General features: G+C 37.8%; 2 protein-coding genes across 2 annotated transcripts; one reads left to right on the top strand and one right to left on the bottom strand.

Moving 5' to 3' along the window:
- Positions 1-179: 179 nt before the first annotated feature.
- On the bottom strand, positions 180-8,855 carry dtl (denticleless E3 ubiquitin protein ligase homolog (Drosophila)). Its single transcript, XM_038291877.1, has 15 exons — positions 8,640-8,855; positions 7,782-7,919; positions 7,600-7,692; positions 7,461-7,522; positions 7,244-7,364; positions 5,147-5,212; positions 4,946-5,061; positions 4,785-4,858; positions 4,595-4,701; positions 4,411-4,515; positions 3,169-3,281; positions 2,967-3,056; positions 2,737-2,860; positions 1,726-2,354; positions 180-846 (listed from the first exon to the last, which is right to left on the bottom strand). The coding sequence occupies exons 1-15, from the start codon at positions 8,695-8,697 to the stop codon at positions 784-786; spliced, it is 1,959 nt and encodes a 652-aa protein (XP_038147805.1). The 5' UTR covers positions 8,698-8,855; the 3' UTR covers positions 180-783.
- A 719-nt stretch (positions 8,856-9,574) lies between these two features.
- ints7 (integrator complex subunit 7) lies at positions 9,575-22,143 on the top strand. The gene is made up of 21 exons (XM_038291898.1): positions 9,575-9,710; positions 11,019-11,197; positions 11,349-11,478; positions 12,363-12,509; positions 12,600-12,737; positions 12,838-12,884; positions 13,049-13,248; positions 13,706-13,828; positions 13,905-14,022; positions 14,090-14,224; positions 14,309-14,406; positions 15,779-16,018; positions 16,127-16,264; positions 16,339-16,545; positions 16,653-16,847; positions 18,955-19,058; positions 19,143-19,211; positions 19,861-19,993; positions 20,687-20,785; positions 21,462-21,647; positions 21,772-22,143. The coding sequence occupies exons 2-21, from the start codon at positions 11,104-11,106 to the stop codon at positions 22,051-22,053; spliced, it is 2,883 nt and encodes a 960-aa protein (XP_038147826.1). The 5' UTR covers positions 9,575-9,710; positions 11,019-11,103; the 3' UTR covers positions 22,054-22,143.
- The last annotated feature ends 1,962 nt before the right edge of the window (positions 22,144-24,105 follow it).

Genomic DNA, 24,105 nt, shown 5'->3' with positions numbered 1-24,105 from the left:
ATATGCCAGAAAGTTGTTGAATACAAAGACAGTACGGCCTGCCAAGCCGTTGAAGTGGAACAATCCTTCGGTCCATAGATCAACCACTGATATGCATTAATAAAAGCTCCAAATAAATTACATCCACTCCAGCAATGTCAATTTCTGCAACATGTTATAAAGAAGAAACAGAAACCATGCAGAGTGAAGCTTTTTCATATGCAATTAAAATTTGATCACTGAAAACATGCTTCATTTAAATACAAACCAACCACACATTTTTGTGCATTTTGTACATTAAAACCACATCTGTACAGAAATGGAGAAAAAAAAAAAAAAAAACACTAAAAATGCATCTCTAGCAGTGTTGAAAAATAAACTCATGCATGAAGAACCTGCAAAACTGTAAAAACCTGAATTAACTGATTTAAGAAAGGTCCATACAATAAAGAATATATATTTTGATCCACATTTTACATTACATATAAAAAAAAAAAAACATGCATATACAGAAGTAAACCTCTCTGGAAGAATCAGCAGGAATAGCTTTGAAGGGTTTTCAACAAATCAAATCTGATCTTTTAGCAGCAGCCAAAACATCTATGGAAATTCTTACAGTTAAGTAAACTAGCAAATTTATCAACCTGCAATATTTCTGAGACGATGAGACATTTGGAGCTGAGAGTAAACAGGAAAAATGCTTCAAAAACATAACGTAACACGATTGGAAGAAAAATCAGTGTTTCATCAATTCCTGTGCAACCAGATTATAATAAGATGTGGCATCTCCGTGGCTGTAGCAGATCATTCCTGTTGCCTTTTTTGAAAAAATGTAGAGATTTTTACAGTTTTTGGTGAATGGAGCACCTAGAAGAAAAAAGAGAAAAGAATGTACGTAAGATATGGTAATCAAACGAAACATTTACAGTAACTATTTATGCTACATATTGGCAGGTAAAGACCATAAGGTAACAAAGACTAAAAAGAAAAGAAAAAACACAAAAGATAAAAAAAAAAAAATTTAATGTCAAACTTCTGTAAATAAAAGTTTCTAATACCAACTTTTGTTCTCAAATCCAGAAAAGGAAATATTTCTAGGGATGCAACTAATGATTTTTAAAAAATAAAATTATCATGTTGATTATTTTTTTTGATTCATGGATTAATAATTGGATAGCCAAAGATTCTTAAAAGAAGACTTTTTACAAAATGAAACCAGGTGAATCTCAAACTTTTCCACTTGATGAGTTCTGGATAGAGCATATTACAGACAATTTTCTTTTTTTTTTTATCTTATATGCAAAATGTTTATGATATTGTTTACATTCTTGGTATAATTCCTGCTCTAAGTGGGTAAGCTAAAGGCATATTTACAATCTCTATACTCCAGTTAACGATTAATTGATTACTAAGTTAGATGAAAATTATTTCAATAATCAATTAATCCAATTTATTGTTTCAGAACTTAGTATTTCAGACTGCTTATAATGAAAACACACAAGGAAATAGAATATTTTATAGAAGTGTCAGGGGTTTTGGAAAGTATTCTCTTCCAATGCACTCATTGCTTGGCTAAGGTTCATTTTTGGCCTGAACAAAACTTCCTGTCATGGTTTTCTTCAACAAAGCCAATAAACTTCAACTAACCATGACAGGAAGCCAAGATAAAAAAAAAAAAAAAGAGCAGAAGCTTCAGGCAGAGTAAGAATGAGGATTTACGTCCAAAGCTTGGATTGCTTTACTTACTGGTGAAGTGTGTGTCTTCCTGTCTTGTTTCTTATGAGAACTGGGACTTCCTTGACTTTTTTTCATCTTTTGACCAATTTCTGACAACCAGTTCCTTGCGCTGGGAGAACAGTTCTCCTTGCCAGTCTGCCGTGAGGTAACTGGTTCACTCTCAGCGGTATGATCATCTGTCTGTGCCGAGCTCTCCTGAGCAGGGTAACACACATCCGACAGGATGCGGCTCCTCTTAGCTTCGGGGTGGAGTTCTGAATCACACTGACGCGGGGCGACGTCCTCGGAGCAGGAAGGTGAGCTCTCATCTGTTTCCAGCCTGCGTTTAGCCCGTCGCCCCGTGGGGGAGGCGCTGCTTGTGGGGCTCAGACGACACTGCCTTAACGTCTGTTGTGTTGGGGTGGTGGCGCCAACCCGACTCTGAGCTCCATGAGTTGGGGATAACCACTGCTGGATAGAAGCTGGGGGTCTCTGGTGAGCGGGAACTGGTGTGGAACGGTTTGGTGATGCGGTGCTGGAGGGTAGAGGCAGGGCGGCGCTGTTAGGGGCGCAGGCAGCCAACTGCGGCGATGCCATGCCATCAAGAATCTGCGTCCTCTGGGTCTTTGAAGGGGGTGTTGCTGCTGTGACCGAGGGCACTAAAATAAGGATGAGTTCAGTTAATAAAGGTCAACTAATTTATGAGGCTAATTTCTGTAATATTAAAGGCTTAGACACCAACACCACACTATGATGCTCCCACCACCACACACTTTTATTATAACAGAGACATCAGGAACTTTACTTAGTCATAAGTCATTGGTCAAACCATATTTCATTTATAGGTATCTGATTCATAGTGGGTTCCATCCATTCATTTCAATGTAATTATACTCAAACTGGTGTTGATTGTTCTATTAAAATCCGGACATAATACACTAAAGTTCAAGTTGATTTAAAAGAAACTGCTTAGACTGCTCATCGCTTCGACACTCTCCATAATAATTGATGTGAAAGGGTGACGGATCGATGAGGAGGTACCTGTGGGAGATCCAGGACGTGCCCAGCCTACGAGGTTGGCTTCGCCCACTGATGAGTGCGCCACATCCGTTTTACGCTGAAGCCTCCAGATCCGTATAGTGTGGTCATCGGAGCAGGAAGCAATCTGCCGACAGAGGAGCAAGGTGTAAAAATAGGTTCAGAACCAAGCAGGTGAAAAAACAAAACAAAAAAAACATTAAAATGAAAACAATTCAAATCTGCTGACTCACTTTCGTGAAATCTGTCGGGCACCATGTGACAGAGGTCACTTCCTCACTGTGACCCTGGAGGATCACAGGGGGATGTTGAGGTTCAGAGATCTGAAAATAATAAAGAAAAAAATAAACAGAGTTTCAAAAGGAGAAGTCAAAAAGAACAACAAAACCTAATTATATTAAATATATTAAGGTAACATGTGAGGACAAACCGCACCTTCCAAATGTACGTGTGATTGTCACTGGATCCGCTGGCTAAGAACTGGTCATCAGGGCTGATCGTAGACTTGACATAGAAGGAGGAGTTTTGGTGTCCACTGAAAACAGCAACTGTGGAAATGAATGTGTCATTTTATAAGTTCACCAAACAACTCTTTGATAGAATAAATCAAACTAAAGGATAACCAGAAAAAAATATTTTACATCAGGAATCCATTCCTGTAACACTTTAAAAATGTGGTTTGAGTATATAATCTAGATTAAAATAACATGCATTGATTTTTAACCACAAACTTCAGTTTATCATTGTATTTTATTTTATTTTTATACGTAATAAACTTCTAAACTGAAGTGGAAGGAAAGAGATTAATAATCTTCTAAATGAAAAGAAGTGTGACATGCATGTGAATTCAGCCCCCCTTTAATTTTAAGTTCCCTAAAAATATCCAGTGAAACCAATTCTCCTTAACCAAATAACAAACATAGCCTGAATTTAATTGTATCTAGATATAAATTCAGATGTTTGTTAGAAGAATCAGTGGACATAGGGATCATTAATAGTTCTCTTTAAATCTTGACCTCTATTGAAGAGCGCCAAGGCTGTAGAAATGCCAAAAAATAAAACCCTTCTGTAGTTTTCCTTTCGCCATGTAGAGGCGGCATTACGGTAGAAGCATCATGCCTAAATCCTACGAGGAATCTGTTTTTAGAATTTTAAAAATGCTGTTTGGAGAAACTTTCCATCCAGTTCTCATCTGCCACAAACTGGATTTAATCAAAATTAAACTTTTTGATCAACTTGTGAGAAGGCAAGGTGACTTCAAGCTGACTGAAAAAAAAAATGGAGGAGGCAGTATCATGCTGTGGGGTCTCTTTTTTTCTAGCAGTTGCAGGGAAGCAGGTCGAAGGTAATTTTTATATATTAAGCTAAATGAGGGGGAGGCTAGCCTGAGAGTTAACCATCCAGGAGTACGACTACTTCCTGATTCAAGGATGCTAAATCCAAACCCACTTCTCATATCTTCATCTAATGATGTACAAACCCAAGCATCCTAATCCTTCTAGTTCAGTCCTACGCCTCTATTTATTGGTCCATCGCATAGAAGGAGTATGTTTACCCTATCAGGGCTTTTTATTTACAATTGAAACCATTTGTCCTTCAGCCATCAGAGATCAGTCATGGAGAATTAGCTCCATCTACTGGTAGATTAGGTGTAAACCAACTGACGTCCAAGTTTACCTGGAGTCGTCTTTATTCCGCAGACGTTGAACATGTAAATGCTGTCATCTGTGCAGTTACACATGATGTTGGACCTGGAGGAGTCCAAAACAAGTCCAGAATAACCTGGAATTTAGAAGATTTGGATCATTTAGTGACCTTGTGTGGATGTAAGGTAAAAATGTTCGCATGACACGTGACTGACCGAGTCTCATCCGAGTGGAGTAGCCTGCATATGGATAGATCTGCATAGGCACAGGGTCCTGACGGTACACTGTGTAGTTCTTCCTCAAATCCCACATCTTTATAACCCTGAGGGGAAAAGGACACATAAACATCTGCAGTATTTACAGTTTAAACATGTTTCTTTTTTTTTTCTTCTTTTTTTTTTTTACCCGTCAACAGCACCAGAGGAGAGGAGGGTATGCTGATCCCGAAATAAAACCACTGTTACACTCTGCTGGGTATCCTACACAACAACAACGAAAGAGAATACCTTAGCCTTCCTTTGGAGACAACCCATTTTCCACTTCTATAAGCAAACACATCAACTCACCACGCTGGGAGCCATACCACGCATGCTGCTCCCTCTTCTCTTCGTCTTAGAGGGACGATTGGTCTCCGATTTATTGTGAGCACCGCTGATCTGTTTCACCTGCCTGTAAAATCCATCTGTAGAGCAGAACATTAAGATTGAGCAAGAATTTTTCCTTCTTTCCACAGTCTAGAGGCAAAATAAAACATAGTGGTAACACACCTTTCTGGCTGCACCTGATGTCCCAGACCATAATATTTCCATCTCTGCCCCCCGTGCAGAAAACAGCTGTTCAAACAAAGGTCGTGGAAACACAACAGAATCATCAATGCACAAACTGTCTATTATGAAAACACCAATGAGTAACTCTGTTCTCCTTCTCATTAACTTAATTTAAATAAATGGAAAAATAAATGTGTGTGTTTAATTTGCAACATCTAACCTTGGTTTCTCTCTCTACATAATTTAGCTAATTGACCATTTTTAAAGGATTTCATACAATTCATAGTGGGACTAAATGACTGAGAAGCATCAATCATACATTTCTATCAAACAACAAAGTAATCATTTAATATTATTTTTTTTATTTTCTTCTTGCCTCTAATTTCTTCTATATTTGTCATCCTTCGACTTTTTATTTCCATTTTTTCTTCCAATGGTTGCATGTTTTTCATAATTATCCAGACCTTGAAAATACCTAAATCAACTTAAAATTTCTCTCGTATTTTTTGTATGAACCCTGAATATAAAGACAGATGGTAGCTTCATTAGTTTAAGTTGTGACCCAACTGTTTTACTGTCTTTTCTACATGCTTTTATCATGGTTTTTTTTTTTACTTGCTTTTATTCTGATTTTTTGTGGTCCAGTTATATTACAAATGTTTTTGCTTTTATTCTGCTTTATTTTTTTTTTCTATTAAATTACCTAGTTCATGTAAAGCACTTAGAATTTTCCATGTACTGAATTGTGCTATACAAATAAAATAGCTTTTCCTTTTGTTTAAAGAGGTTTGCTAACAGCTGCAATGTTCCTCACCATTTGGTTTAAAACTGCGGATAATTTTCTCCTTTAGTAACGTAAAAGCTTAGCAGGATAATCCTACACCTAAAAAAAAAAATGCTGCAGTCTTCTCCCTGTGAGCTCCAGAGATGCATCTACCTTCCTTCCTGATGTTCCTCTGGCCAGACGGCCATGGTTTTCCTCTATCACACGCCCTGTGTCTTTTTAAAAAAATTTATTTTTTGACTGATGTTTTGACTACTAATGTGGGCAAATTAGGTAAGCAGTTATTGTTCTTTACTAGGGCTGGGTAAAAAAATAAATAAATCGAATCAATTTTGAATCGAATTCTTTACATTTTTGCAAAATCGATGTTTAGGGGAAAAGATCGATTCATTTTATAGTGACCCACGTGATGTTCACATTCAAATAAGCAGGAAAGATGCACTCAAGATTACTTCAAGCCAGACAGCTGCAACTATAGCAAATAGGTTAACTGAAGACATTAACAAATCGGAGCTGACCTGCAAAACCCTTAAGTTGTTACAGACAATGCTGCACATATGGTTTGTGCAGTGGAGATAATGCAGCTCATGCATGTCTGCTGTGTCCCCGCTGTTTCACGTCTGCTCGCTCGAGTGAGGCTTCACTTTTTCCACAAACAAGTTTGCACTTTTGAGACAGTTTTGTTCACATCTGAAGTTTAAACTGTCTGATTTACAAGTTTGCACTTTGTGTTTAATGTGACAGGAAAACACAAAATACATGAGTATTTTGAAACACAGTTGAACCACTTTCATTATTGTAAAAACAGATCAAATCAAAATGGAATCGATTCAGGACTTTGGCGAAAATAATCAGCCCTATTCTTTACCACTTTCCTGACTTTTAAAGTTAAACACAAGTTGTGCCATTCTGTGGTCTCTCATCATTCCTGTTTCGAAAATAAGAGAACAGGAAAGGCTCTAATTTCACATCTTATTTGCTGCTTAATAGAATTCAGGAAATAGATGAAGTCATGAATTAACCTTTATAAAAATACCTCAGTTATTTTAAAGGAAATGAGTTGGTACGAAAAAGTAGGGGGAAAAATGAGATTTTCTTCATGAAAAATCTTTTAGAAAATATTCTGGACCACATGGTGTTTTATACTTACAATAATTTAAGTACTGGAGCAACCAGAGCAAATCCACACTTCTAGATTGTTTTCCTGACATTTAAAACTTTACATAAAAAAAAAACAAACAAATAAACTCTATCCTGTCAACAGAACACCAAGAGGAAATTCAGTTTTTTTATTTTTTTTGTTTAAAGCAAACCTTTTTCTCCTGGTGCGAATGCAACCGACTTCAGGGTGCAAAGGTGGCCTTTAAAGCTTCCCAACGGTTCCCCCGACTTCACGTCCCACAGCCTGGCCATCTGGTCCCCTGCAGCGGTCACCTAAACATGGACACAAGTCATGGTCATATAATCAGCAAACAACTTGTGGAATCTTTGCTTAAAGGAAAAAAAAAATAGTTTTGGAGTTTTTCCTACCAGCTGTGGCTCTCCTGGCACCCAGGCAATGTCAAAGACTGCGTTCTCATGAGCCAGCCATTCTGTAAAATGTCACAGCAGGTCAGCTGAGGACGTATCCTTACAAATAAGCTGGACAGACAGAAGCTCCTAAAAATACCTTTAAGTAGAGGGTTTTCCCGACTTTCTGTGTCATATATCCTAACAACGCCTTCTTCATTAGCTGCTGCAAGGACGTTTTGCATGTCTGCAGCTAAAAACAAAGAACCATTGAATTTATACAAGGCCACATGTTCTTGTTCTGTACAGTGCCTGATGCATACAAAGTATAAACATGATTACCTGAGGAGAACGCCAGGCCAAAGGGTGGCACAGGATCACCGGTGTTCCCATATGAGATGTGCTCGTCGTGACGGACGCACTGGTAGCCTTCCAGCAGTGAGGTCAAAGGGATCCTGGAACAAGGATCTGCAGGGAAGGCTGCATGATTCATGCAATGTCAGAAAATAGAGAGGGTTGGTATTTTGTCAGATGAGACACAGACTCGTTTTTTCACATTAAAACCTCATTATAACCAGTTTGGATTGTATTTGTTGGACCAACATCAAGTCTGTAAACAATAGCTGCATCAGAAAGATGAAACATCTTCAAGTGGTAGTTTCCCCTCTACTCCTCTCAGTCTATCCTAACTGCTGCTTTCATTAGGCCACAATGCCAAATTACTTCCAGCCAAAGCATAGGTAATGCATGAAGATGAATTTCTTAATGGTCTAGTGATTAAAGAAGCCATCAGGAACAAATGTTTAAAGAGTATTTAACTGATAGTGTTTCTGGTTTACATCAACCTTGTAGAACAAAAAATGAAATAAAGGCTTGATCCAGATATGCATAATGGAACAAAGACATTAAAATGGACACATTGTATTTTATAATGCAATGTATCGTTTCTCACGCTCGTTTTGATGCCGATTTTCACCACTCACGCTGACAACCGTTTTATTTATCTGTGAACTTTTCCTTTTTCTGTCACAGCAGCAAACTCAACCCCCAACGGTTACTCGATCGAGCTCAAACAGGCCAAATCTATGATGAAATATTGCTTTACAGCCTTCAGTCTGACTTAAATCAACGTTTAGCTATAGGACACATAGCATATTAACTGAGGGAGCAAAGCTCGACAAAGAACATGATGTTTCTCACCATTCTGCCTCCGTCTGCCCACTCCTCTGTCAACAATAGAGCGGAAAAACATCCCCATACTCCGAAGACAGACGATCTGATATTTATACTAACAACTTTATCCGATTGTTAAGTGGTCGCCACTTTTCTCCCCCTCTCGTTGCTGCCTGTGTGATTTTTTTCCCGCGAACAGGACGTATGATTAGAAGAACCGAATTCCGCGCGAATCGGTGCTGTGTGAGCAGCTATTGGTCCGTTAGGCTGCAATTCCGCTTCCGGTTACTGCCTCCAACAAAGACCACGTTCTTCAAAACAAGTAGAAACACTGCGTTAAAATATCAACCAACAATATTTGATTTATTGGAACTTCTCCTAATATTCGTATGCGTACTTTCCGTATTAAATGCCCACGAATAGACTGTTGCTTTTAATGTGATCACATTAATGATGACATGAAATCTGTGAAAAACTCTAAATATGATCTCCACCATTTCTGTATGCAAAATAACTTCTAGATAGGAGCATATTATAATCACATAACATATTAATAATTATATGATTTAATACAAATAAAGATAGCTTTGAAAATTAGAAAATAAAACGTAGAAAATCTATACAGCAAATAAAGCAGATGGAAAAATCGTGCACTCAATCTGAACACTTGGATCACTTGGATATCATCAGCTTTATTTATTTATTTATTTATTTATTTATTTATTTATTTATTTATTTATTTATTTATTTATTTATTTATTTATTTATTTATTTATTTATTTATTTATACATAACGTTCAAATTTTGTGCGCTTCCCGGATTGAGATTTTAGATTGAAAAGTCAGACTTCCGACCGGATATGACGTCGGCAAAGAATGGAGTCTTAAAGGAATATTGGGAAATGAAGGAAATATAAAGGATATTCAAAGAAAAGCATTATTTTTTTATCTACAGAATCCAAAATTAAAAAATAGAATTTGATGTAAAGTAATGTCGCTACACACTCATGTACAGTAGGTGGAGGTATGCACCTTAAAGTTGTTTGCGATCCGCCATAATAGAAAAGAAGAAGAAGAAGGATATGACGTCAATGACAGGGTTGCCTGTGAAAAAGAAAAGAAAGAAATGAGGAGTTTTGGATGGACAATTGAAAATAAAATAAAAAAATTTAAAATGAATAGTTTAGAAATGAGTCAAACAACACCAATATCAATTATACCTCCTTGGATTCTACCAGAAGCAACAGTAGATATGTCACTAATGGAAAAGAAACAAGATAAATCGTACACGGTAGATATTAATTTAGTACAGTTACATTTAGACAGTTATTATCAATATATTCAAATTTATACTGATGCATCAAAAATAACTGAGAAACTAGGAATAGCATTTGTAGTACCAGAATTCAATATAAAAATAGGAAAACGAATTACAGATGGATTATCAGTATACACAGGAGAAATGTTGGCAATATTATTAGTGTTACAATGGGTAGAAGACATAAAACTATTAAAAACAATAATATGTTCAGATTCAAGCTCTGCATTGGTAAGTTTAAAAAATAACCAAACAGATTGTAGGATGGACATTTTATTAGAAATAAATCATACACTGTTCAGAATACAAAACATGGGGCTGATAGTTACATTTGTGTGGGTTCCAGCACATATTGGGGTAGAAGGAAACGAGAGGGCAGATAAAATGGCAAAAAGGGCAATTAAACATTCTATTAGTTTTATAGTTAAAATAAGTAAATCAGAAGGAAAGAGTATTATTAAAGAGAAACTTATGGAAATTTGGCAAAAAAGGAGGGATGGAGATAAAACAGGAAGATGGTTTTATAACATTCAGAAGATGGTAGGAGAAAGAAGAAATAGAAAGGAGGAAAGAGTGATAACAAGGTTAAGATTTGGTCATACAGGACTTAATTATACACTTTTTAAAATACAAAAACATAAAACGGGCAAATGTGATTTCTGTGATAAATATGAAACCATAGAACATGTTATATTAGAATGTCATAAATATGAAAGAGAGAGAAGATATATGAGAAGAGAGTTTGAAGACATTAAGGAGAAGGTTAATTTATTAGATATACTGAGGAAAAATTTAGGGAGTAAACACATACAAATAATTATTCGATTTCTAAAGAAAACGAAATTATTCCATAGAATTTAATTATAGTAAGTGTGTTTGTGAGTGAAGGAATGATATATAAAGCTGTGCACAAATATGTATATATTTTTAAGTGTGAATGTGTGAATGTATGTTTAGAAGAAGTTAGGGTAGAATGTATCAGGATAAATATTTAAACCATCACGAACCACACTCCATACCAGTAAGTGGCGGTAATGCTACTAACAGTTTGTTGCCAACCGCCATAAAACTCGACAAGAAGAAGACAGGGTTGCCTACCCGAACGGCAAGATGTCAACGGCAGTTGTTTGTTATTGACCGTTTATTATAAAGGTTAATTATAAAAAGTTAAAAAATGTCGCTTTCAACAGCTCGCTCATTCCTGTCCGAGGCTTGTTATGGGGAGCAGGAGCTGGATGCTAACTCCGCTCTCATGGAGCTGGATAAAGGTGCTCAGCTAACAATGCTAACGGTTTAGCATAACGTCTCATTGATTGTTATTGCCCCGTTTCGTGTTTAATTTGTTTTACTTTCAAATTGGACTAACCCTATTAGGGCTTGACTACTCTGCTTTGACCAGGAGGTTTTATTTATTTTTAGGGCTGCGTTCGGGGAAGCTCGGAGAGCAGTGTGAAGCTGTGGTGTTGTTCCCCAAACTCTTCCAGAAGTACCCCTTTCCCATCCTCATCAACTCAGCCTTCCTGAAACTAGCAGACATCTTTAGGCTCGGGTATGATGGCATATGAGCTTCTTATAAAAACCATTTAGTTCGGGGTCGCATTAACCTAATCAGAAAATAATTTCTGCAATTTACCACAATAATAGCTGAGTATTAAAATAGTCATGTGCATGAATATATAAAAGGAAATGTATATAAGGGATGTTAATATCCCATGTTAACAATGCAGTGATGGCCAATAACCAATGTTTTATTCACACATTTTCCTATTTTTTAACCTACCTTGAAAAACCAAACACATTGCTGATCTGCTTCACATAAAAACAAACAATCCTGAGCTGCAACCCAACCACTCGCCAAGGCAAGCTGAAGAGATCTATTTTCTACAGCGACCTGGAGAACTACTCTGAATACAAACCCAAAATCGGAATCAATTGTACTCCTTTACATTTCAGATTTTTATTGTAAAAATTAAAAAAAAATCATGAGTTTATTTTGACTTTCATATAAAATGCATATAACATACATTGAAGTTTCTGGTTGCAGATGTTATATTTAGGGCTGCAACTAATGATCATTTTGGTAATTGATTATTCTGATGCTTTTTTATTATTAATCTGATGGCAAATTTGTTAATAGACTGAAACCAGGTGAAAATAAAACTTGAAGAGTTCTGAATAGACCTTATGGACAAAAAAAATTTTTTTTTATTTAAATGCAAAATATTTGTTTTGTTTTTTATTTTATTATAATTACTGCCTTATGTGGGTTGCTCAGTCAGCTAAAGGCATTATTTATATTCTCTATGATGCTGTTCAAGATTAATCGATTACTAAATTAGTTGATGATTATTTCAATAATTGATTCATCTGATTTTAGCCATTTTTAGCCTTGGTTGACATGTTTCATTATTAAAAGTAGCTGTCTCTTTCTAGAAACAACTTTCTGCGTCTGTGTGTCCTGAAAGTAACACAGCAGAGTGAGAAGCATTTGGAGAAGATTCTCAATGTGGATGAGTTTGTTAAGAGGGTGTTTTCAGTCATACATAGCAACGACCCCGTGGCCAGAGCCATCACTCTGAGGTAAGCATGTTGGTTTACAATACATTCCATAATATCATGATAAAAAGCAGAGAAAAAAATGTTCATTTTTTATTTGTTTTTATGCTGTAGGATGCTTGGTAGTCTGGCCTCCATCATCCCAGAGAGGAAGAATGCCCACCACAGCATTCGGCAAAGCTTGGACTCGCATGACAATGTGGAAGTGGAGGCTGCCATCTTTGCTGCTGCAAGTTTCTCTGCACAGTCCAAGTGAGGAAAAATTATCTGTGAAAAACTCTACGGTGTCTCCAGAAAATAATGTGATAGCTTACTGGTTTACAGGTTTAATTTTACTGTTTTTAATCCTCAGAGACTTTGCTGCCGGAATTTGTAACAAAGTCAGTGAAATGATTCAAGGTAAAATATCCCTTCTAAGCCGTTATCTACGCTTTGTGTTCTTGTGTCACAAACTTTCACAGTGTGCCCTAATTTCTACAAAGCTGTGTTTTATTTCGTGTTTTAGGATGGATGTTGACGTCTTAATGTCTTGCATTTATTTTTGAACCCAACCATGACGGCAGGTTTGGACACGCCAGTGGATCTGAAGCTGAAGCTGATCCCCATGCTGCAGCACATGCATCATGACGCCAGCCTGGCCTCCAGCAGCAGAGACCTGCTGCAACACCTGGTGAACTCCTACCCATCAACCCCCATGGTCATTGTCTCACTGCACACCTTCACGCAGCTGGCTGCCTTCTCACTCATTGACATCCCCAAGCAGGTAGCTCTACATAAAGAAAGCAAAGTATATGTCATTAAATCATTTTTATTTAAAGGCTTTGTGCAGTAAAAAAATATACACCAATTAACAGTAATACTCTCTCTATAGGTGGCTGATAAAGTTATATGTAAATTAATCTGTAAACACATTATAACTCATTCATGAGTGTTTATGATTCCTTAAACATATCATGAAAGCTACATAATATGTTTGCAAATGCCTTTTGTGCTAACATCGTAGTAACTTTGTGTAATATGTAGAATTGCTACTTGAAATATATAGTTTAACAGCTTAGACTCACTATTTGGCAAGAAACTGTTTAGTTTTGTCCATGGCTCACTTTTAATTATTGCATAATAAACAATTATAAAGTCTTTACTAATTAATAACACATCTATAAACTTTAATTTTACATTTTTGGAACTTGAAATAAACTTTTTGCTTGTTGTCTCTCCAGTTGCAGCTTCTCCTTCAGTACCTGAGGGACGATCCCAGGCAAGCTGTAAAAAGACTTGCAATAAATGACTTGAAGCTCCTGGCTAGGAAGGCTCCTCACCTTTGGATGAGGGAAAATACTCAGGTAGAAGACGGTGCCCTTCAGACTGGTTCCTTTTTGGGATTTTTAGCTTTTAATGCAACCATTTAAATCCTTTCAGACTCTGTGTGAGTGTGCGCTGACCATCCCGTACAACAGTTTGAAACTCGGAATGTTGGCGGTCCTCTCCACTCTGTCTGGGTCGATAGCCATCAAGCAGTACTTCAGCAATGCAGCAGGTAATAAACTTTTAATTGTAACAATGAGTGATGGTAAAATGATGATGACGTCAAACCTTCCCCTCAGCCGGCTCACCCGTCCCCCCTCGGCTTACTGACCTGGTTAAACTGGCGCAAGAATGCTGTTACCACAGCAACCTGTCAGTTGCGGCTCATGGGGTCGTTGTGCTTTCCAACATTGCCGTTTCCTGTCCGGAAAAAGGTTGGTTTCTTTGGACAATAGCCTATTTGATGTTCCGCTTAGAGTCTCCTTATGTTTGTTTTAATGTGGGTTTTCCTCCCTTAGATATCATCCAGCTGGAGCAGGACACGGTGTTGGGAGTGGAGTCACTTCTGATGCTGTGCAGTCAAGACAGCAGCCCCAGTGCACAAGCCACTCTCAAAGTAAGATGCTTATGTTAACAAAACAGGCATTTGATTTGTCCCGTTTTAGTGTCTTATTCTTAGGGATGTAAAAATGAACCATTTAAGATCAACTTAGAAAAAAGGGAGTATAGGTGATTTGAATGATGATTCCAGCGAAATTTTACAAGTTTGCTTTGTTTTTCAGATTTCAGATAATAGAGCAAATGTGAATAATAGACAAACTCAGAGTCTATTACTCCAATGTGGAAGAATTTGTCTCCTTTCTTTCTCTGCAGAATTTAGGCCCTTGAAGGTTTTAAAGCATCTAAAACTGTTAAAGATTACAGTGGAATCGGGTTTAGGTTTCAAAGCCTTAAAAGTCTGCTTTAGATTCTGCTTTTTTTTCTTTAAGGCATTCAGGTTGCTTTTTTTGTCGTTTTTGTTGGAACCTGTGTGTGCCTGAATTTTAAAGCCACAACATTTTCTGATGGGGAGCAGAATTTATTCATTTTTCTGGAATATGCTCAGTTCTAAATCAAATCTAAAAGCAAGCCTACGTTGCAAAACGGTTTACACATTTTGTCGCCTCAAAACATTGAATATTTTTCAAGAAGTCCTTTGCTTTGTATTATTCTGCCCAGCAGAGTTTTTTTTCCTCATGGAGGCTTTTTCTGCCCCATCTCTTTGTTGACTCATGAACACTGACCTTGACTGGGAGGCCTGCTGTGCTTTAGATGTTCTGTGTTTTTTAGTGAACTCCATCATGAGTGGATCATTCAGATTTAAGCTACCTTTGGCAGACTGGCTGCTCCTGGACATGTTCTTAACTGCTTCTCAATGTTTTTCTTAATTTGAGGACAGCGGATCTCACTGTGATTCACTGCCTTAAGAAAGATGTCAGAGATTTTTTTCTTCTACTGTCTAAAAGTATGTTTAAATTCTCTAAGTCAATTTTATGTTGAACAAGATCTTTTAAAAATAATTTCTCCATTATGCTTGTATGGTATTAATCTGGTCTGGGAAATGAAGACTAAACAATGACTAATTAGTTTTATCTGAGACCCAGTTGGACCAAAAAAAAATAGTTTACCAGTTTCATGAACAGCAATATTTTGCGTCATGTCAAAAAAAAAGCAACAAAAAAAACGCACAATTTAGAAGCAAGAATTAATCACTTGTTTTTTGTTCACCTAAGATTTAATGGCCACTTTCTGATTTTAAACTTTTACTTATATTACCAAAACTTTTGTTCCAGTAATGCCACCTATCTTTGCTAAAAGAGAGGCATAGAGATTACTCTTCACCAAATTGAACAAAGAGATCAGGACTAAAAGATCAGTTTAATCATAAAGATGCTCATAATTTTACTTATGAAGTCTGCCTGGTCTTCCTCTTGTTGTCTTCACCACAGACGTCGCTTAAATCGCTCGTTAAGCTGTTAAAAAACCGACCTCACCTTAGCCAGTCGGCTGTGGAGTTCCTTCTCGGCCAGCTCCACTTATCCTGCGACTCTTCCCGCGTCCTCATGTGCCATGCTCTGGCAGCCATAGCAACCCATCTGCCTGTGCTGGGAGACGGCATGCTGGGAGATCTGGTTGATCTCTACCAGGTGGCCGGCCACTCCTCCACAGCCGAGCAGCAGGAGCTTCTGGTAAGAGACCCTGGAAGGGTCAAAGTTCTCTCCTGCTGTGTGGAGTCATTTCTGACTGACATTACTTATTTAGTTTGAGATGCACTCATTGGTCTTTGACTACTGTAGGTTTCTTTGGCAACAGTGATATTTGTTGCAAGCCAATCATCTCTGTCGTCTGAAGTGAAGACGGTCATCAAACGGCAGCTGGAGAATGTTGCCAATGGCTGGACGGTCTATCGTATCGCACGGCAGGCGTCGCGCATGGTAAATACACATGATTATGACTAGCTCACAAAACGGGGAACTGAGAGAATGACATCCCGTTTGTTAATCTGCAGGGATGCCACGAGTTCTCCAGCGAGCTCTATCAGTGTCTTCGTACCCGTGTAGCTTCGGAGCATTTTTACTTCTGGCTGAACAGCCTGAAGGAGTTTTCCCAGGCAGAGCAGTGCTTGAGCCACGTGGAGGAGGGGGACTACAGCGGGGCCATGAGCGCCATCGCAGAGGCCCTGCGCTCCTACCAAAAGGGCATCGCCTCCCTCACTGTAAGTCCAAAGAAGAGCTTATGGTGTTCAGCACTAAGTCCACCTAATTTAGACTCTGCATCTATTACTGTTTTTATAAGATGTGATTAATCTCTCTCTCCTTGCAGGCTGCCAGCACTCCTTTGAGCCCGCTCACATTCCAGTGTGAGTTCATTAAGCTGCGCATCGACACTCTGCAAGCCCTGTCCCAGCTGATCTGTACCTGTAACAGCCTTAAAACCAGCCCTCCGCCTGCCATCGCCACTACCATCGCTCTCACATCAGGGAATGACGTCCAGCGCTGTGGGCGCATCTCAGTGCAGGTAAACACTTTAGAGCTCAGGCTTCAGGAGGCTCCCAACAACCAGAGGGATTGGATGATCTTACTTAAATAACACCTTAAAGGAATAGTACACCCAAAACATGATTAGCCTTCATTTTCTACTCACCCCCATGCTGAACAACACTCTGGAGTACTTTTTTGATATCTCAAATGCATCTGGAGATCTGGGAGGCTTCTTGCTGTCTGCTGACATTCAAATAATGGAGGTCTATGGTGACCGAGACAGAAAGGTCCATAAAAGTCCACAAAAAACATGTCAATATTCCTCCATACTGCTCGTCCAATGTATTCCAAGTGTCCTGAGTGGGTAGCATCCAGAATTTACTCGAAACGAAGTCATTTAGAATGTTTTTAGAGCATAAACAGTAGTGTATAGGATTTCCTGAAAGCGCGCACATGCGCGCTCACGACGCTACGGAAGCCGGCAGACCAAACCAGCGCATTCAGCTCGGCAAAGAACTCATGCTCTTCCTCAACACTGAAGTCCTCAGACATTTTTCTTTCGTTGTTTCTTTCTTTGCACAGGTAAACGGCACATTTCTTCTTCTACGCTTGCATTATCGGCAGAGCAGACGCTGAATGCGCACTTTCATCTGGTTTGGCCTGCCGGCTTCTGTAGCGTCGTGATCGCGCATGTGCACGCTTTCAGGAAATCCTATACACTACTGTTTATGCTCTAAAAACATTCTAAATGACTTCGTTTCGAGTAAATTCTGGATGCTACCCACTCAGGACACTTGGAATACATTGTATGACCAGTATGGAGGAATATTGACACGTTTTTTGTGGACTTTTATGGACCTTTCTGTCTCGGTCACCATAGACCTCCATTATTTGAATGTCAGCAGACAGCAAGAAGCCTCCCAGATCTCCAGATGCATTTGAGATATCAAAAAAGTACTCCAGAGTGTTGTTCAGCATGGGGGTGAGTAGAAAATGAAGGCTAATCATGTTTTGGGTGTATTATTCCTTTAAGCTTTTTTTTTTATGCAAAAGACACAAACATATTTTTTTCACTGTTATTACCTATTATAAGCTAACAGAGACGGCTTCTCCTTATTATGGACAGTAATGCAGAGTTAACGTGAAGAAGGATGGAGCTAAATACAGAGCAATCATAGAAATAGAAAAAATATTGGAGGCTGCAAAGAAATCTTTAGACCTTCAACATAAAGTCAGAGCTACAATAGGACGGTCCAGATCAAAGATCAGCTATTATATTAGTAAGCAGTCTGGGTGTAAATCACACCCATCATGGCGGTTCGATTCAGTATCGATTTCCAGACCCAACGATTTGATTGTTTTCGATACTCAAGAATACATCATCTTCTTTTTCCTCCGCCATGTCTGTCTTGTCTACTGTTTATGTGACTGTGTGTGTGCAAGCAGAAAGAGGGTAGTGGCTAAAGAAAGCGAGGTAGGAGGGCAAAATAGGTTTAGCGCCACCGCAGCACGGGAGTAAGAATTACGTCCAGGAGCAAATGGATAAAAATAGACACAAAAAAAAAAAAAAAAGTATCGATACTCTTGCAGATGTGTCGATGCATCGGACCGTCGGCTGTTGGATCGATGCATCGATACAAAACGATTATTATTTACACCCCTAGTAAGCAGTAAAACACCTTATCCTGGTCTGATGCAGAGAAATTTGTTTTTATCTTTAATTTATTCAGGAATATTTGATTAAAAGAGTAACCTGGTCAAGAAAGTGTTGAAATGAGACCAAATGAAGAAAACTAACATTCAAATCTCAATGTTACATTACACATTTGGACAGCTACAACAGAAGGGAGATAATGTTATAAGAGGGGAAAGTTTTAAATGCTTGCGATGAAATGTAGATCACGCTCAGGGACTTTCAGTTTTTTCACTTCTTACCGTATAAATTTGGTGTCCATCTGTCTGTTGGTCATAGAAGCAGAAACTTAATCTTTATATTATTCAGTCAGACTATAAATTGATCTTTATTTTCACCACATTAGTTATATTATGTATAACAGGAGCCTATTTGTCTGTAATTAGAAGGATTTGTTCGTCTGAGCAGACTAAACCAGCCCTGATGTGTTGAATCATGCCGTTTGTTTCAGATGAAGGTCTGCATGGACGAGTTCAGAGGTCTTGCCGCTCGCTACGCTGACCTGCACCAGTCCTTATTCGATGCAGATTATGCTACCCTTCGCAACGTGGAGCTGTATCCTTAAAGATCTGATTCCTCTGACTCAGTCCACCGCCATTCCTCAGCGCTCATTTATTTTTTCCTCAACTGTTTGTTCAGACAACAGCAGAGCTGCCTGCTGGTCTCCCATGTAATCGAAGCTTTGATATTAGACCAACAGGTGGCCAGGTGAGAATTTCTGGAGTAGCTGTGTTGTTCTAAACACCTGAGTGTTTTTGCATGTTGATGCACATCCTAGAGCAAGAGAAACCACGCCCTTATCAACACCATTGATTGTAATAATTGAAAAGTAATTCTGGCTGCAGAATTCTGCTGAGTTCACAAATGTCCAGCATGGTTTATGGATGGAGCTTAATCAGGGTCCTGTAGGAAAACCCAGCTCCATCCAGTTTATCTGTTGGTAGAGATGAGGTGAAAGGCGGACATTTGTCTTCATTACTCCATCCACTTTGTGTAATGGCACTTGTACCGCTGGCAGTAAAACAGCCCTGCAGCTTGATCCATGATGCCTCGGAGGAGGTAATTCTCTTAGGTTTCCAACCCCTCTTTCCACAACTCCAGAGATTTTTTACTAAATATTTGTCTCAGGTTTTTCCAAATATTAAGTAAAGTTGTATTATGATTCAAGAACATCTCTTTAAAATCATCAAAACCAGAAAATCAGCTATATTTGCCCTCAGGATTAGATTCAAATTTCAGCCTTTTAGCAGCTGAACATTATAAAATTAATATATTCCTTGTGTTATTTCCAGTTTATCATCCATATTTCCCCATACAGCCTCCCTTGGTAAACGTTCATGCTGTTTGTGTGCTTCAGTTTTCAGGAGTACGGCACATCGGGCTCTGTTCAGACGGAGAGCGAGTATGAGCGACGTATGATGTCGGTTTTTAACCATGTGCTCGACGAGGTAGAGGGACTCTCCAAGAAACACCCTCCTGTTTCACATCTGGTGAGACTATAACTCTACTATTCTACTGTTCTGCTGCAAGATTCATGGCTGTGGCTGGATTTGCTGATGTGAAGTTGTATTTTAGGAGGGGATTGAACATTAATTCAAAATAGTTTAAGAAAATAGGATGTAAAATTGGTTAAGTTTTTCTTGTGTCATTCCTTGCTTCCTTTCTTTTATCCACATGTCAGTCCTACTACCCTTTTCTTTCTTTGATTATTCCTTCCTTGTTCTCCTTTTTTCCATCCTTGCCTCCTTCCTACATTCCTTATTTTTTCTTAGTTTAAGTTTATTGAAAGTGGTATAGTAAATGAGAACAAATTTATACATAACCGAGAATATTTATACATTTCTTTGTTTCCTACTTTGTTTTTGTGTATCCTTTTTCCCCTCATTCATTCTTTCTGCCCTGCATCCATCCTTCCTTGCTCTTTTCCTTTTGTTTCTTTTATTCAGTCTTTCTTTCCTGCTCTTCTCCCAATTTCTTCTTTTTTTTTTTAGCCTGCCTACTGTAGAAATGTTTTGCAGAAATAAATGATGGATTTCGGGAAATAGAATTTCAAAATGTATATAAATAAACTCTGGAAATGAATAATCGAGGAAAAATCTAATCTTTTTTTGTTTGTTTTGTTGGCAGCATACAGGTTGCTATCAGTGTTTTGTCATCTAAGTAAATTGTGTTTGTTTTTCCAGCACACCAATTGTCTTTGTGACGCTGTCATAGCCTTGTTGAAGGTGCCATTGTCTTTCCAGAGATATTTCTTCCAAAAGCTTCAGTCAACCAGCATCAAGGTAATTGCTCTAAAAGTTTGAGGAGAGCTTAATCACAAATACTGAAGGACTACTAGGGTTGTCAGGATAACATTTTCAACTCGATACGATACTCAGTAAAATATTTGATACTCGATACCATTTTCGATACCACAAGGATAAAAACAAAGACCCCAAAATTTAACAGAAATATTTTTATCAATAAATAAAATACAAAAATAAATTCAGAAAGAACAATATTTTGAGGTTGTAATCTTAAATAATAATTTATATCATTTAATAATGTAATTACTTCACTTAAGTTAATTCGTTTTTTTTTTCTTTTTAGTTTTAATCATCTCTAAGCCATAATCAGTATAATTGGAAGAAGTAAACGTTTAAGATATATTACTTACCTAAATGCGTAAACAAAAATATATTTTTAGCATTATTCTGACTTTTTTTTTAATGTTTAAGATGTCCATGTATGTTAGGGTATGGTGCAAAATGTTAGTAACCTTGTTAGTAGCTATTTATAAGAGTAAAAAAGGATATCTTTTTTTCTCACTCTATAATGAGATCATTTCCAAGAAATACTACAATACCCACACGCTGAAAGTTTTACCTTGCTTTGTTTTTGTTGAAGACCAAAGCAAGAAGCAAATATTTTTTTCTCTCCACACCTAAAAGGATTGATCTATTTATGTTTTTTTTCCAGCTCGCTCTCTCTCCATCACCACGAACTCCAAGTGAGCCCATCCCGGTTCAGAACAGTCAGCAGCTGACTCTGAAGGTGGAGGGAGTGGTACAACATGGATCCACCCCGGGACTCTTCAGGAAGATCCAGTCTGTTTGCCTAAATGTTACGTCGGTTCTACAGACCAAGACGGGGCCTGATTACAAAGTAGGACTTTCTTCCATCCTGTTTTTTTTTTTTTGTTTGTTTGTTTCATATTTTCATTTTTGCTAACAGGTTTAACAGATATAAACAATTCTTTCATCTTTTGTCCTAATTTTTTTTACTTTAGATACCACTTGATAGTAAAACCAATGAGATCGAGCAGCGGGTGGAACCTCACAATGACTACTTCAGCACCCAGTTTCTGCTAAACTTCTCCATCCTGGGCACCCATGTGGTAACCGTGGAGGCGTCTGTAGTGGATGAGAGCGGGATCGAGTGGAAGACGGGGCCAAAGACGACGGTATCGGTCAAATCCCTGGAAGATCCTTACTCCCAGCAGCTCCGCCACCAGCTGCAGCAGGGTGGAGCTCAACCTGCCCCACAAAGGAGCTCATACATTCGCTTTTAGTCAATATGTTCAGTTTTCTTTTTGTTTGTTTTTTTACTTTTTTGAACTCATGTCATGTACAAATAAATATGTTTACTTTTTCCCCAGCAATTACTAGATTGTTTTTTTTTTTATATTTTTTACTTCATTTAAAAGGGAGAACAATGGTTGCTTAAAAGAAGGGTAAAACCTAACTTATGGTTGTGACAATACAATAATGTGTTAAACGTCCACATAATGTAACACTGCACAGAACCACCAGGGGGCATAATATGGACATTACAGAATATTCCTTAGTTGGTTAAAAATTATAAATACTTTTTGAAAGTGACATTTCACCATATATACACACTGCACCAATGTATTCAACATTATTCGTTTGAGTAAATAAACAAACCCTAAGCTGGGATTCCTCTATGTAGATTTATAAAGCTTAGTTTGAAATTGGAAAGCCCAGTTTCTTTTTTTCTTATGCAAACATTTACTTACGAAGTCAAGCCATCAATGCTTGACAGCAGGGAGTCTGCGCAGTCAAAGGCTTGGCGTGAAACAGCAACTACATGAAGCTAACCTGGTTTAAAATTGGACTTCCGCTCTGGTTTTTCACAATAAAAGTATAATTGTAAGGTCTCAGGTGAGCGATGACGATTCAGGTTATTAATTACTTCGAATTTAGATTAAGGACCGAACTTTATAAACTAATGCTTCGGATATTTGCCGATTTAATTGCTGATTGTTATCTCAATACTATAAAAGCATGTTACTTTTGAAGAATGTTAATATATATTGATATATTGGTATGTTTGATCTTGTCATTTAACTAACTGGTATAAGGTTGCTTTTTTCTTTCTTTCTTTTTTTTTTTTTCTTTTTTTTTTTTTGCTGCCAGATTATTGCAAACTAGGCATGTGCCTACGGCCAGATTGGCAATGGGAGGCCCAGACAGAGTGACAAAAAATAAAATTAAAATTGAAAAAAACACATATATATGTGTTTGTGTGTCATATAAATACTGATCCTGATATTATCAGAGGCCCTAGAATGAATGAAAACATATGAAGAGCAACAGCAACAATTAAACTGAATTCATTCTCCCTGTTGAGAACTAGAATGGATTTACAACCTCTCTGGATTCTGGATACACTATTGAGAACTTAAACTCATCAAAACGCAGGACTAAACATCTGTAAATGTTAGTTTTCATTGTCGAAATCCTAAACCTGAAAAGGTGAAGTGGATATTTAATCAAAACATAAAATTCATAATAATTATAAGTATAATATAGGGCTATACTTTCTGTTAATATGAAATTTAATTTCAGGAACAAACCAAGTATATGCAAATCTCAAACAGTTGTCTTTCATCTATTATATTTCATTATTTCTCCACATGATCACATGATGATGCTGCCAAGGCTTGTTTGTTTCTGCTGCGATGGAGGCCTCAAGGGTGAAGATATTCCCAAGCTCCAAACATGCCAAATTGTTTCCTAAGTGCTTCTAGTTTTATTTATTATTATTTACCGTTGGGGAGTTTCTAAATGGTCTTGATAAATATGAAGGACTCGTGTTTGTCTTCTTGTTCCTTCACATCTCAGGTGTGAATATTGTCTTCAGAAGCAGGGACAAGAATTATTTGATCACCCAGGTCAGTTTTTCTTTGCTGTCTGAGCAGGTCAGTGAATAAATGTGAAAAAAATGTGTTCTTGGTTCAAACATAAGGATCAAGTTATTTAATGATTACTTATATAAATCTGCATACACATTACAGTGTCCAGAGAATCATCCAGACTAGTGTTGAAAACTGCTAAACAGTCCAAATTGTCTAGTGACCATGAATTATCACTACCTTTCAAGGTGCATTGTGGGAAACTTCCAGTTCACTACGTTTTTCATCCACTAGACGTTCAGACACACATTTCAATTTCGATCTCAGGTTACCTTCAAATCTGGTATACCAAATTATTTGTTTTGCTGTCCTCTGGTATGGGAAAATTAAATCTGTCGTCTACAGTTTCTTTCACTATCATGGTTTCTCCTTGAGGAGCCTCTTTAAAGGTTCCCTGAGTTTCAG

The sequence above is a fragment of the Cyprinodon tularosa genome, unplaced genomic scaffold (assembly GCF_016077235.1).
Source record: "Cyprinodon tularosa strain WSP-4 unplaced genomic scaffold, ASM1607723v1 ctg303, whole genome shotgun sequence".
Classification (NCBI taxonomy): Eukaryota; Metazoa; Chordata; class Actinopteri; order Cyprinodontiformes; family Cyprinodontidae; genus Cyprinodon; species Cyprinodon tularosa.
Note: the sequence above shows the minus strand (reverse complement) of the source record. Positions and strands in the feature narration are given on the sequence as shown.